The sequence below is a fragment of the Mobula hypostoma genome, chromosome 29 (genome assembly GCF_963921235.1).
Source record: "Mobula hypostoma chromosome 29, sMobHyp1.1, whole genome shotgun sequence".
Lineage (NCBI taxonomy): Eukaryota > Metazoa > Chordata > Chondrichthyes > Myliobatiformes > Myliobatidae > Mobula > Mobula hypostoma.
This window is the reverse complement of record NC_086125.1, coordinates 21,521,551-21,537,113: the sequence shown is the minus strand read 5'-3', so window position 1 is coordinate 21,537,113 and position 15,563 is coordinate 21,521,551. Positions and strand designations below refer to the sequence as shown.

Below are 15,563 nucleotides of genomic sequence, written 5' to 3'. Positions count from 1 at the left end.
CAATGTCCATTTTGGAATCAGATGGCAGAGGGGAAGAAGCTGTTCCTGAATCGCTGAGTGTGTGCCTTCAGGCTTCTGTACCTCCTACCTGATTGTAACAATGAGAAAAGGGCATGCCCTGGGTGCTGGAGGTCCTTAATAATGGACGCTGCCTTTCTGAGACACCGCTGCTTGAAGATGTCCTGGGTACTTTGTAGGCTAGTACCCAAGATGGAGCTGACTAAATTTACAACCTTCTGCAGCTTCTTCCTGTGCAATAGCGCCCCCCCACCCCCATACCAGACAGTGAAGCAGCCTGTCGGAATGCTCTTCATGGTACATCTAGAGAAATTTTTGAGTGGTTTTGTTGATATACCAAATCTCTTCAAACTCCTAATGAAGTATAGTCGCTGTCTTGCCTTCTTTATAACTGCATCAATATGTTGGGACCAGGTTAGGTCCTCAGAGATCTTGACACCCAGGAACTTGAAACTGCTCACTCTTTCCACTTCTGATCCCTCTATGTGGATTGATATGTGTTCCTTCGTCTTACCCTTCCTGAAGTCCACAATCAGCTCTTTAGTCTTACTGACATTGAGTGCCAGGTTGTTGTTGTGACACCACATCACTAGTTGGCATATCTCACTCCTGTGAACCCTCTCGTTTCCATCTGAGATTCCACCAACAATGGTTGTATCATCAGCAAATATATAGATGGTATTTGAGCTATGCCTAGCCACACAGTATAGAGAGAGAGTAGAACAGTGGGCACACACCCCTGAGGTGCACCAGTGTTGATCGTCAGTGAGGAGGAGATATTATCACCAATCTGCACAGATTGTGGTCTTCCGGTTGGGAAGTCGAGGATCCAAATGCAGAGAGAGGTGCAGAGGCCCAGGTTCTGTAACTTAATCAGGATTGTGCGAATGATGCTATTAAATGCTGAGCTATAGTCAATGAACAGCATCGTGACATTGGTGTTTGTATTGTCCAGGTGGTCTAATGCTATGTGAAGAACCATTGAGACTGTGTCTGCCGTTGACCTATTGTGGCGATAGGCAAATTGCAGTGGTTTCAGGTCCTTGCTGAAGCAGGAGTTCAGTCTAGTCATGATAAATCTCTCAAAGCATTTCATCCTTGTATAAGTGAGTGCTAGTGGGTGATAGTTATTAAGGCAGCTCACATTAGTCTTCTTAGGCACTGGTATAGTAACATAGATAACCTACAGCACAATACAGGCCCTTTGGCCCACAAAGCTGTGCCAAACATGTCCTTACCTTAGAAATTACCTAGGGTTAACCATAGCCCTCTATTTTTCTAAGCTCCATATACCTGTCCAGGAGTCTCTTAAAAGACCCTATCATATCCGCCTCCACCACCGTGGCCGGCAGCCCACTCCATGCTCTCACCACTCTCTGCGTAAAAAAACTTACCCCTGACATGTCCTCTGTACCTCCTTCTCAGCACCTTAAAACTGTGCCCTCTCGTGCTAGCCATTTGAGCCCTGGGGAAAAGCCTGATTATCCACATGATCAATGCCTCTCATCAACTTGTACACCTCTATCATGTCACTTCTCATTCTCCGTCACTCCAAGGAGAGAGGGCCAAGTTCACTCAACCTATCATAAGGCATGCTCCCCAATCCAGGCAACATCCTTGAAAATCTCCTCTGCACCCTTTCTATGGTTTCCACATCCGTCCTGTAGTTAGGCAACCAGAACTGAGCACAGTACTCCAAGTGGGGTCTGACCAAGGTCCTATGTTGCTGCAACATTACCTCTCAGCTCCTAAACTCAATCCCACAATTGATGAAGGCCAATGCACCGTATACCTTCTTAACCACAGAGTTAACCTGCGCAGTGGCTTTGATAGTCCTATGGACTCGGACCCCAAGATCTCTCTGATCCTCCACGCTACCAAGAGTCTTACCATTAATACTATATTCTGCCATCATACTTGACTCACCAAAATGAACCAGCTCACACTTATCTGGGTTGAACTCCATCTGCCAGTCCTCAGCCCATTTTTGTATCCTATCAATGTCCTGCTGTAACCTCTGACAGCCCTCCATACTATCCACAACACCCCCAACCTTTGTGTCATCAGTAAATTTACTAACCCATCCCTCCACTTCCTCATCCAGGTCATTTATAAAAATCACGAAGAATAGGGATCCCAGAACAGATCCCATGCCTCCTTACTTTCTCAATAAGCCTTGCATGGGGTACCTTATCAAATGCCTTGCTGAAATCCATATACACTACATCTACTGCTCTACCTTCATCAATGTGTTTAGTCATATCCTCAAAAAATTCAATCAGGCTCATAAGGCATGACCTGCCCTTGACAAAGCTATGCTGACTATTCCTAATCATATTATGCCTCTCCAAATGTTCATAAATCCTGCCTCTCAGGATCTTCTCCATCAACTAACCAACCACTGAAGTAAGACTCACTGGTCCATAATTTCCTGGGCTATCTCTACTCTCTTTCTTGAATAAGAGAACAACATCCGCAACCCTCTAATCCTCCGGAACCTTTCTCGTCCCCATTGATGATGCAAAGGTCATTGCCAGAGGCTCAGCAATGTCCTCCCTTGCCTCCCACAGTAGGCTGGGGTCCAACTCTTCTGGTCCCGTGACTTATCCAACTTGATGCTTTCCAAAAGCTCCAGCACATCCTCTTCCTTAATATCTACATGCTCAAACTTTTCAGTCCACTGTAAGTCATACCTACAATCGCCAAAATCCTTTTCCGTAGTGAATACTGAAGCACTCTTTAAGTACCTCTGCCATCTCCTCCGGTTCCATACACACTTTTCCACTGTCATATTTGATTGGGCCTATTCTCTCACATCTTATCCTCTTGCTCTTCACATACTCGTAGAATGCCCTGGGGATTTAACTTAATCCCACCCACCAAGGCCTTCTCATGGCCCTTTCTGGCTCTCCTAATTTCATTCTTAAGCTCCTTCCTGCTAGCCTTATAATCTTCTAGATCTCTATCATGACCTAGTTTTTTGAACCTTTCGTAAGCTCTTCTTTTCTTGACTAGATTTACAACAGCCTTCGTACATCATGGTTCCAGTACCCTACCATCCTTTCCCTGTCTCATTGGAATGTACCTATGCAAATATCCCCTGAACATTCGCCACATTTCTTCTGTAGTTTTCCCTGAGAACATCTGTTTCCAATCTATGCTTCCAAGTTCCTGCCTGATAGCCTTATATTTCCCCTTACTCCAATTAAACACTTTCCTAACTTGTCTGTTCCTACCCATCTCCAATGCTATGGTAAAGGAGATAATTGTTACGTTTTTGAAGCAAGTGGGAACTTGCTGCTTGTAGCAGTGAGAGGTTGAAAATGTCCTTGAATACTCCCTCCAGCTGGTTGGCACAAGTTTTCTGAGCCTTACCAGGTACTCTGTCGTGGCCTTCCGCCTTGCTAGGGTTCAATCTCTTTAAAGACAGTCATCGGCCTCCGAGACTGAGACCACAGGGTCACTGGGTGCAACAGGGATCTTCACAGCTGTAGTTATAGGGGTAAGGTATTGATGTGGATGGAGAATTGGTTAGCAGACAGGAAGCAAAGAGTGGGAATAAACGGGACCTTTTCAGAATGGCAGGCGGTGACTAGTGGGGTCAGTGCTGGGACCCCAGTTGTTTACAATATATATTAATGACTTGGATGAGGGAATTAAATGCAGCATCTCCAAGTTTGCGGATGACACAAAGCTGGGTGGCAGTGTTAGCTGTGAGGAGGATGCTAAGAGGATGCAGAGTGACTTGGATAGGTTGGGTGAGTGGGCAAATTCATGGCAGATGCAATTTAATGTGGATAAATGTGAAGTTATCCACTTTGGTGGCAAAAATAGGAAAACAGATTATTATCTGAATGGTGGCCGATTAGGAAAAAGGGAGGTGCAACGAGACCTGGGTGTCATTATACACCAGTCATTGAAAGTGGGCATGCAGGTACAGCAGGCAGTGAAAAAGGCGAATGGTATGCTGGCATTTATAGCGAGAGGATTTGAGTACAGGAGCAGGGAGGTACTACTGCAGTTGTACAAGGCCTTGGTGAGACCACACCTGGAGTATTGTGTGCAGTTTTGGTCCCCTAATCTGAGGAAAGACACCCTTGCCATAGAGGGAGTACAAAGAAGGTTCACCAGATTGATTCCTGGGATGGCAGGACTTTCATATGAAGAAAGACTGGATGAACTGGGCTTGTACTCGTTGGAATTTAGAAGATTGAGGGGGGATCTGATTGAAACGTATAAAATCCTAAAGGGATTGGACAGGCTAGATGCAGGAAGATTGTTCCCGATGTTGGGGAAGTCCAGAACGAGGGGTCACAGTTTGAGGATAAAGGGGAAGCCTTTTAGGACCGAGATTAGGAAAAACTTCTTCACACAGAGAGTGGTGAATCTGTGGAATTCTCTGCCACAGGAAGCAGTTGAGGCCAGTTCATTGGCTATATTTAAGAGGGAGTTAGATATGGCCCTTGTGGCTACGGGGATCAGGGGGTATGGAGGGAAGGCTGGGGCGGGGTTCTGAGTTGGATGATCAGCCATGATCATAATAAATGGCGGTGCAGGCTCGAAGGGCCGAATGGCCTACTCCTGCACCTATTTTCTATGTTTCTATATTCTCCCTTTCAAAGCGGGCATATTCTGGTAGTGAAGCATCGCTGCCATTCATACTATTGGGTTCACTTTGTAGGAAGTAATGTCTTGCAAACCCTGCCAGAATTGTCATACATCTGATGTTGCCTCCAATCTTATTCAAAATTGTCTCTTTGCCCTTGAAATAGCCCTCAGCAAGTCATACCTGGTTTTCTGGTACAGACCTGGGTCACCAGACTTGAATGCCAGAGCAGACGACGTACCTCCTGGTTCATACACGGTTTTTGGTTTGGGAATGTACAGCAATAGCTATGTTTAAGTGATTAATTCCATCTTGAAAATTAGTGCATGTTTAAAGCATTTGCTATTTTGATTATTTTTAACTGATTTCACAACCTGTGAACTCACCTTCAAGGACTCTACAACGCATGTTCTCAATATTATTTATTTATATTTGTTTTTCTGTATTTGCCCATTTGTCTTCAGTTGCACATTGGTTATCAGTCCATCTTTCTTTGTGTGTAGATTTTTATTGATTCTATTGTGTTTCTTTGTATCTACTGTGCATGCCTACAAGAAAATGAATCTCAGGGTAGTTAGTATATGGTGACCTTATACATTGATAATAAATTTCTTTGAACTTTGAACGTATATTTCAAGTAACAGCTTCTGATTGCTATATAATTTGTACTGAGTACTTTTCATCTGCTGTTAAAGGACACTGCACCACCTGATTGAACATACTTTTTCATCTTCTGAAGTTACCTTCTTATTGCCACAGTCCTTTAGGACAGGAAGACTTGCTTCCACTGAGGTTGTATGGTGGCTCATGAGGCCAGTGTGGGTAACCACAGATGGGTAAACTAGTGGGTGGTTTGAGAGCAACGGCATTCCTCCTGGGCTTTCAAGCTTCCCAATACCACCCTGAATGCTTCTTCTCCGCGTTAAGCAATCATGGGGCCTTTAGCTTCCACAGTTCAGTAGGGATGTTTCACTTCTTCAGTGAAGCTTTGAGGACATCCTTGAATATTATTCTCTGCCAACCTGGTAATCCCCTTCTGCATCAGACCATGCAATGGAGTGATTTATTATGGACAACCATTGACAAACCTGGCCAATAAGAGATGGTAGATAGTAGGTAAGATACTTCAACAGAAATAAGCTGAAAATGTTTCTTTATAAAAGTATTTGTTTGGAAACCCTTTTAAAAGACCAGCTAACCTTTTGTTTAAAAAAAAATAGACCAGAGTCTATTTTCAAGAGAAAATCACCAGATGCAGGAAATCAGTCTTGACGAAGGGTCTTGACCTGAAATGTCGACTTTTCCAAAGATGCTGCCTGGTCTGTTTCTACAACATGTATGTGATTTACTACAGAGACGATTTTACTTCTTTTAAGCTTTCAGCAAATAAATGCAATGGAAGGAAATAAAGCAACCAATCACAATACTGCCCGGATTATTGTTTTATTGGTTAAATTGCACATTTCGGACCTGGAAGATAGCACCTTGCAGACCCTTTAATCAACATATTAAGCCACCCTGAAATGCCCCGATTGGTTGCAGTTGGCGCACATTCAGCATAGTACAGTGTCAGAATACAACACAATTACTAAAATTCCCAGGAATGTACCAATCAGAATAGAAATGCAAGAAACTGCCGATGCTTGATTAGAAAACAAATTGCTGAGGATCTCCGCGGGCCAGGCAGCATCTATGGAAGTCGAGATCCTTCATCTAGTATTTTGTTTTCTTTTGCTTTGGGGTAGCCGGTGCCCTCACGCTAACTGTAAAATATAACTCCATTAGATTTGTCCTGGTTTCCCTCGATTACTTCATGCGTGCAAAGAAGCTCTAGAAAAATTAAAAGAGACAAGTCACTTACTGACACTATTTCTATAGTGTAGCTGGGTGTTTATAAAAACTGCAGTCTCTTCCCTAAAGTTACTTCAATGAATTGACGAGAGAACAGCCATATGAGATAGTGTCACCACACGCTCTCTCAAGTCGTCGAAGCTTCCTGCAACCCGCCAGATTTTTCAAACGGTGCCTCATCAACGGTTGGGAAAGATTAAACTGAGCCTGCGCCTCGCCTTCTATTTGAACGGCCAACGGCATCCCCACCCAGCTGATTGGATCACGCTGCCGTCAATCACAGGAGTGGGCGGTGCGTAATCCCGACGAGCGCAAAGTGGGTTCGGAGCGAGGCAAAATTGAAACGAGAAAACGTTCACATTGGCTTGGTTTATATGTTGGGGAAAATAAATTAATAGAGCTAATACCCGCACAACTTGCAATGAGTCTACAGATTTTGTAATTCCTCACTAAACGTTAGAGACAGGTAGATGAATACATAAATACATACTTAACAATTTGCATTTATGTAGCACAGATGCGGCAAAGTGTACCTACCAAATGCATATTAATAAAAAACATATCTACGTAGGTCATTGGGGAAAATAACGAAATCTTGTTCCAAAGGGATGGTTTGGAAGGCATGTAACGGAGGAGAAGCAGAGATGTAGGATAATTTATAAAACGGTTAGGGTAGAAGGAGGAATCTCGTTATTTTAGCAACACGCACAAGTTCAAGCTCCGTGGCCCGCCGAATTCTTCCGGTTTTTTGTGTGTTGCTCGGATTTCCAGCATCTGCAGATTTTTTCTTGTTTGTGATCTCGAAATCTTAAGAGTTTTGCTGCTGAAAACATAATGACCAATTCTAGACTGATTCAAGCAGGAACGATCAAAAGGCCAACCCAGAGATTACTGCGTTAGGGATTGAGAAGACCATGGTAGAATCTGAAAATACGAGAATTTTTCAAATTGAAGTGTCAGTCAGTTAGCAACAGAGACAGAACCAAGAATTTAAATGTGGCCACTTTTGGTGAGGAACATGAATACACCCTGAAAATGCTTAATAATTAATAGTGGTTATAGGTAAATGAGACAATGAGTCAGGATATAAACTACAAGGTTCTGAATGGTCAAGATTACTGAGTCCTGGATTATTGGCCAGCAGTATTTTGGAACGGAGAAAGTTAGACCAACAAAGGCACAAATAAGAAGTTCAGCAGCAAATGAAACTAGGGACAGTTAGTTATCACCAGAGAGAAAAATAACCACACCTCCATGACATAGATGTATTAGTCAATGTCCATCTTTGACAAAAGTAGTGAAGCATTCGGTTCAGTTCAAGATAGATGTCTGGGAGAAGGATGGAATGCAAGTTGTGGTGCCCATCAAAGACAATGGCTTCTTTATTCTTGATAGTACCATGTAATACCACAGTGATGACTGAGACACAATCCCTGGTTATTAAAGGGAAAGAAAACAGATGTATTTATTGAATACATCTTACAAAATGATTAATAAAGTTGATGCTGGTAATCCAAGGAGGGTCCTCAATAGTGATGGCTAATTTGAAGCCCCAGCTATCCATCATGATTAATTACTGAAGAAGATTTGGAGCTCATTTTGTGCTTTAGGAGATATTACAAAGGACAATTACTTATAGAAAAATATAAAGGGCAGAAAAGATTTATTTTGAACAATATGATGGAAAAGGGAACAGATGGATTACTGGTCTTGATCATACAATATAATGTAGCAAAGACACAACCTCTCTCAATTCCTGGCTGTCCTAGATAGGCACATGGATGAAAGAAACATTGAGGGCTGAGGAGGGAAGGATTAGATTGGTCTCGGAATAGGTTAAATGGTGGGCTGAAGGGACAGCAGTGTTCAGTGGTGTTTGCCAAGGTACCTTCAATGGAAGTAAACCAGCAGGTAGTAGTAAAGCACACAGTAGAGGCCCTTGTCATTTTTGGTGATACAAGTCATGGATTAGAGCAACTTTTATTTCTGACATACATTTTCAAGTTCAAGAAAGATTTCACAACAGATATGATTTCAGAACAGAACTTATAACCTTTTGCATGAAATTGAGAAGCATTTGGCCCATGATGCTGTGCCAACAATACTGTACAGCACAGTGCAGGCTCATTGGCCCATGATGTTGTGCCAACCTTTTAACCTACCCTAACACTTCCTTCCCATATAATCCTCCATTTTTCTTTCATCTATGTTCCTGTCTAGGAGGCTCTTAAATGTCCCTAGAATTCTTGCAGCTTGGATACGTAGATGACAATTTTTCCTCTATTTTTTACTCCCCAGAATGTAAGAGGACTGGTGGAAGGTATTCATCCACAATAGTAGCTTTCCGCCTTATGAGAATAGGTTGAGTGAACTCGGCCTTTTCTCCTTAGAGTGATGGAGGATGAAAGGTGACCTGATAGAGGTGTACGAGATAATGAGATTCATTGATCGTGTTGATAGTCAGAGGCTTTTTCCCAGGGTTAAAATGGCTAGCATGAAAGGGCACAATTTTAAGGTGCTTGGAAGTAAGTACAGAGGAGATGTCAGGGGTAAGTTTTTTTACACAGAGAGTGGTGAGTGCGTGGAATGGGCAGCCGGTGGTGGTGGTGGAGGCGGAGGCGGAAACGATAGGGTCTTTTAAGAGACTCCTGGATGGCTATATGGAGCTTAGAAAAATTGGGGGCTATGGGTAAACCTAGGTAATGTCAAAGGTAAGGACATGTTCGGCACAGCTTTGTGGGCCGAAGGGCCTGTATTGTGCTGTATATTGTCTATGTTTCTATCTGGTTCAATTCCACTGGTGTCTGCAGTTTTTAGTTCTCTCCACGACCATTAGGGTTTCCTCCAGGTGCTCCAGTTTTTTCATGGAACAATGGCAAGAGTTGAGGGCCATCCATCACTAGCACATCCCCAGCCTGTGCTGGTCCTTGATGCAAATGATGTATTTCACTGTTTGCTGTGATGTACATGTGACAAATAAGGCTAATCACTCTAATCTTTAATCTTATCAAGAAATTACTCCCAGCAATTATGGCAATTTTTAATTGCATACTTCACTGTATAATACAAACTTTTCCAGTCTAATTAGAGATAAACACCATGTCCAAAATTCTCTACTGTACATCTGCAGCATTAAAAACACATGGTAATTTAGTATCAATCATTTAACTAGATTATGCTCTTAGTTCTTGAAAAAACTCAAATAAATGAAATAAAGAGAAAAAGGAATGGTAAACATACTTTATTAAAATGGTTTTATTTTCAGAGCCACTGACTGGAATGCCCTGCAGCTATGTAATGATGGAACACAAGATCACCATGGTGTCAACAACTGTATGATTCTGTATTCCGCTTCAGATTCTTCTGTAACCATGGTTTCAGGTGTTTATACCTCTAACAAGCAGAAACATCAGAAGTGAGAACAATGCAAGCTGGATAAAATATTAAGCAATACAGGAGCAAAAAAAGATATTTTACCTGTGAACAACACAGACCATGAATTTATTGCATTATAATGGAGATGTCCGTAAACAAGAAGTAAACTGGCGCTAAGTTTCCTGATAATATGCAAGAGGAAACTGGAAAGTGTTCTTGCACAAGTAGAGGAATATGGGGATGAATACTGACAAACAGAGCAAGAAAATGTCTGCACGGATCAAAAGTTGAAACTTCACATACAAATCCATGATTAAATGAGTAACTGAATAGCCTCTTCTTCCTCATGATTCTACACCAGCTTCTCCAAAGATACTCTTTGCATTATGGAGGTAGGTGATTGCTACTGAAACATTTTTTAAAAATCTGCGTGAAACAGGTATACATACCAGCTGCAAGGGTCCACAATAATTTTGCTTTCCTTTGGTTGTCCCATTTGAAACTCTCCAGTGGCTTCAACCCACTATTGTTTGATTTTGGATTACACTTGCAAAGAGATCAGAACTTGCAATGACCCCATTCTCCAGTAGGCATTGCTGCAGCAACAAACTGGATTGGGGTATGTGCCTTACGGCAAGAGGAGCAACTTTAATAACCTTATGTTACTTAGATTAAATTAAGGACAATATAGAGCCAAATATGCATATTTCTCATTCCAAAGAACTAAGATCAAAAAAAGGTGGTGTTGTTACCCACAAAGCCATCAGTATAAAACCATATGAATAGTCACGTGCTGATTCAAAGTTTTTGGCTTTCTTAAACGGAAAAAAAACTACTTTATAGGAAATGGTAAGTTAAAGTAGAGTAATTAGTTGTATTGAGAAGTTACCACTCACTTATTTTGTAACATTATGCAGACTAGTAAACACTGAAAAATTTCCATAGAAGATAAAATCTGGTCACTGCAGATTTAGTTTGAATATAATTTCAATATGTTGGACGTTTATTTGTCGCCCTCCAGTTTTTTTTAAACTGCAAGTGTGCCTGTAACAATAAAGTTGACTTTGAAGAAGGGATCTCTCTGAATAATAAAGTTTTGCGGTTTTCACACATTTCATGTACCTTTTTCTTCCAAAGTTGCTGCTCTGGCAACAAGCCAATCAGGACAAATCCCACTCGTCTATTGTAAAATGCCTCATCATGTACCTTGGTTGCAGCGTAGCACAGCATACATTGGAACGAGACCAGAGGTGGCTGAGTGTGGAGGTCAGTGCTGTTTGCCGGCCTCAGCACCCACTCACTTCCTCCAAGGGTTAAGAGGGGCCGGGCACCCATCTCTCCGACGAGTAACCGCGGCCACGCACGCTGCGTCTGACGTCACGTCACGCACGGCCCGAAGGTTGTGAGGAATTCAGGACGCCGTGCGCGCACAAACACAGGTAAAAAAAATATTCGGGCCGACGAAAAATACGCGGGGGAAAGCGACCCGGGCGCGGGCCGCCTCAGAAACGAAGCGGGCGGACCGGGCGGCCCCGGAACGGAAAATGAGGTGGGAGGGGGCAGGGGAGGAGAGGAAAGCAAAATGAGGTCAAACTCGGCGAGAAACGCGCAAGGGGAGGGGAGGAAAAAAAACTTGGCGCCGCCTAGGAGGGAGGGCAAGCCGGACCCGGGCCCAGGTCCCCGGCGCGGGTGCGAGGGACGCGGCTACCTGCCTGAGGCGAGCCGAGCCGCGGGAGAGGGGGGCTCCCAGGCCGGCCGGCCCGGCCTGCACAGCGGCGGCGAGTGAATGGTTGGCGGCCGCCGCCGACGCCGGAGGGAGGGAGGGAGGTTTCGAGGAGGGTGGGGGGAGGGGGAGGGTTTGCGGCAGTGAGAGTGTCAGGTGTCACGTGCCCAGCGGCGGCCAGTCCCCGGGTGATGCCCGCCTCACGTGATGGCACCCTACCAATGCGCATCTTCGGCACCGGAGGCGGATTATAAGTCCCACCACGGCCCCGAAATCGCTTGCTTGCCCCTCTCCGCGTGAATTTACTGGGCCTGGCTGCAAACTCCCGGATCCGGTTCGCTCTCCACCGCGGACATTTCGACGTCACTTGCTGCTGGAAAAAACTGGTCGTCGCTATGACTCACACAGAGATGGTAACCAATGGTAATGCCGATTTGGTGTCACATGGGATGCTTCGGCCAATGAGAATGAGCGGTTTTCGATCACGTGCGGCATTCTGACCAATCGGCGCATCCAAGATGGCGGGTGGTATATAAGGTGTCGTCGGGGTGCCATTTGCGGAGCAGGGGTTCGGTTTAGTGAGTTGCTTCGTGTCGGGGATTAAGTAAAAATTCGAAACGAAACGGCGGAATTTTAGGCTTAAAAACTGACCTGAAGGCACCGCAGTTCAGTTGCCGTTTCTGATAACGGGATTTTAACTGGAGCATGGAGCGCGAGGGTGGCTCTACGGCCCCGGCAGGCCCAACGACTCGGTGAGTGCCGGCGGGGCAAGGCCAAGCCGCGGGGGGAGGGAGTGAGGGAGAGGCCGGGGGATCGGCTTTTATTGTTATCGGCGCCGAGCGGGAAACGGCTTCCTGACGCCATTTTGTGTGTGAGGCCCAGGACCGCGGCGGTCTCAATGCTCACGGCCACTTTTTTTAAAAAAAGGAAAAGAAACGCCCGTTGCTCTTTCCATACTGGCGGCGCCTAACTGTTGATGTTGGTGTGTGTCTGTGGCTGTACTTGCTGCTGTGAGTGGGTGGTAAAGCAACCTGGCAGAGCGAAGTCCGGCTCTTACACTCCTGTTTCATCAGCCTCCCTCCCAGATCTGTGTATTTGGCCTATTAATTACTACTGGATGCTATCCCTGATTGCTCACGCGCTGAAATGGCAGCAGGTATCAAAGAGTGAGTAGCCAAGAGAAGACGCTTCACTCTCTCTTTGCCCTTGTGTTCACGTAAAATGACGTAAATGCATTCCTAAAAGTTACTTTTGTAACAGTTAATGTATTGTTGCAAATGTATTGGCTTCAACTATAATCACATTGGAGCTACATTTGTTAATAATGTCGCAAAGTATTTCAGTATTGTGACTGCAAAGCGTTCATGGCGGGTTTTGTAAATTGCTTTGATTTGTTTACCTAAGTTCAGGTACCGGCCATTTCGACAAGCATGTGAATGTGCGGAAGTGCGAAATTTATGCCCTTGATCGTGTTTTTTTTGGCCCCCAAATGGTTCCAGAATAGAAAAGTTTGCAGGAAAGATTTCATTTGACGTAACGAAAGATGGTTAATTGCCTCTGGCATTGTTGACTGAGATATGATCCAGTGTGGTTGGTTGTATAATTATAAGAGGAGTGGGGCCATTAGTGTTAACAGCGTGGACGTTGTAATTAAATTTCATGTTTGAAATGTGGCACAGCTTGCATGTGTTTCTCTGTATTCCTTGTTTTTGAAATTTTATTGGCAATTTTGGTAGGAGTTCTATTCAACTAAAACAGCATTTTCCCACTTGGTTTCTATATCTTTGTATTGGCCAACATTGTGTAATATTTTTGATTACATTTTGGTTATTGCACGCTAAATTTATAATTGACAAGGGGTTATTGAACGGTTGAGTTCTTTATACTTTTTGAATCTATTAAATTAATCCAATTTATTTATCTGATCTGAATTGAAAAGTTGGTATATGTTAATATTTTACTTCGTCTATATATATCTTGGGACTGAGGTCCCTGCTTTGTGGCTGGCTGTGTGATTCAAAACCCTGTTTAAAACAAACTATTTATCATTTATGCAAATAAATTCATACTCCCATTCTTAATAATGCACTAATGTTGGTGGAAATATTCAAATACATTATTTTTTTAAAAATTCCCACGAGACAGCATGGTATGCAATTGTATTTCCTTATCCTTTTACTGCAGAAGTTCTAGTGATGGGAACAATTGTTAATACTGTTGAAAGATATGACCAGGTAGTGCGAATCTTGGATTGTGAATCTCTCAATTGTTTTGTTTCTATTTCATTTAATGGCATGCAATATTTACATAATTGGAAATGCAGCTTAAAGGAATTGTTTTAATTTGTGTTGATTTGTATGAAATTTAAGTGTTTGAATTCTTGGTTATAAATTTAACCAAATAAATGAAATGTGTATGTATTTTTTATCCAAATGATGAATTTTACTAACATCTTAAGTGCTGATGTGATCCTGTACATTATAATCAATTCTGTACCTATTTGATGTTCAGTACTATCAGGTTAATTCAATGTGTATGCACTTTAGGAATTTTTATATCTTGGATCTTCATCTTGGCTTGTAGAATTGGTATAATCTTATTGCAGTTGGTAAAGGCAATTTAAAATGGATGGGTGGCATGTTTAAATTGCTGTTAGAAAGTGAACAATTTCACAATGATTTTGGCATTTAAACATTTCAAATTCTGCATGTTATCATTAACTCAGGGATTCCAGGGAAATTTTACTTGGTGTAGTTTTAGATGGAAGAATAATTTGGTAAAATAGTTAATTTATCATTTTTATGAAATAGATTTTTGATATAAATTGGGAGTCTGCAGAGATTGGAAATTGTTTTGCACTTTGGGTGGTTTATAATTTATGTCTCTAAAGTTGTGGGATTCTTTACTGCATTATTCTAGTGCCAGATGTGTTTCACTATGTATGACAAGGAAACACACGCCTTTAAATATAGCGACTTACCATCATGGTGCATTAGCTTGGAAAACTGATACTTAACTAATGAATGTAGACTGGAATATGATCCTTTAATGGAATTATTGGCTGTCAGATGTGAGGGTGGGACAGAAATGCATTCTACCAATGCAGTCTGTCAAAGCCTTTTCTATCAATTTAAATTCTCCATCCCTTTCACAGACATGACTAAAATATCTGATAATTCCACATTGAATTTTTTTGTGCATGGGCTTTTTAGTGTATGAATGTTGTGATGTTAGATGCTAGTGTTTGGAGTTTGACCTTATTTCTTTTGTTCTTTGGTCAGATGCTTATACTTGACTAGGAAATATGAAGGAAAAAAGTAATAAGGCAAGGCAATGAGTGCTGATGGGGTGGTGTGGAAGGGAACAGGCGAGTAACAAAGTGAGAGATGCGTAAGTTGCAACCCAGGGGATCTGTGTTGATATTTGGTTCAGGATGACAGCAATTTCTTGATGCATGGCTATAACTATTTATTTTCAGCTGTATCTATTTACATTGTAGCAGCATAAATATTTAGTTGTTGATTCTGTGCCCATTTATGCTCTGGAACAGTTGAATTCCAGGCTAGTATCACTATTGTGAATGGCTTTTAACATGTAGACTACTCACCCTTCACCCTTTGAATAGAAGAATTATTTAATAAAAAAGATGCAGTTTTTGTAGCAAAGAACTATTGTAGTTGAAGTTGCACTCTTACTGCTTCTAATGCTTCAACTTAGTTGCTGTTAAATTAGAAGTGCATTTTTTTGCTGAAATTAGCAATTTTGTACTTCAAAGAAACCAATATGTTTGTAATGTGATCTTGAATGACAAAGCATGGAAGAAAATGGTATTTTTTTTCAAATGGAAACAATGTTGCCAAAAAAAAATGTCATTGTAGGCTGCACACACAAAATATTGGAGGAACTCAGCAGGATCGCGTTCCGGAACGTCAACTGTATCCTTTTCCATAGATGCTGCCTGTCCTGAGTTCCTCCAGCATTTTGTATGTG

At 42.5% G+C, this 15,563-nt stretch overlaps 1 protein-coding gene across 8 annotated transcripts in view; it reads left to right on the top strand.

The window, feature by feature from the left end:
- The first annotated feature begins 11,234 nt into the window (after positions 1–11,234).
- brd4 (bromodomain containing 4) overlaps positions 11,235–15,563 on the top strand; it is a 182,634-nt gene continuing 178,305 nt past the window's right edge. For 3 of the 8 annotated variants that reach the window (XM_063035893.1, XM_063035886.1, XM_063035887.1), the window contains exon 1: positions 12,022–12,325. In XM_063035893.1, the coding sequence (XP_062891963.1) occupies positions 12,279–12,325 (47 nt within the window). In that variant the 5' untranslated portion in view covers positions 12,022–12,278. Of the gene's footprint in view, positions 11,290–11,377; positions 11,400–11,753; positions 11,997–12,021; positions 12,326–15,563 lie in introns of those variants that run through there. The other 5 variants (XM_063035892.1, XM_063035888.1, XM_063035890.1 and 2 more) reach the window with 5 other exon arrangements.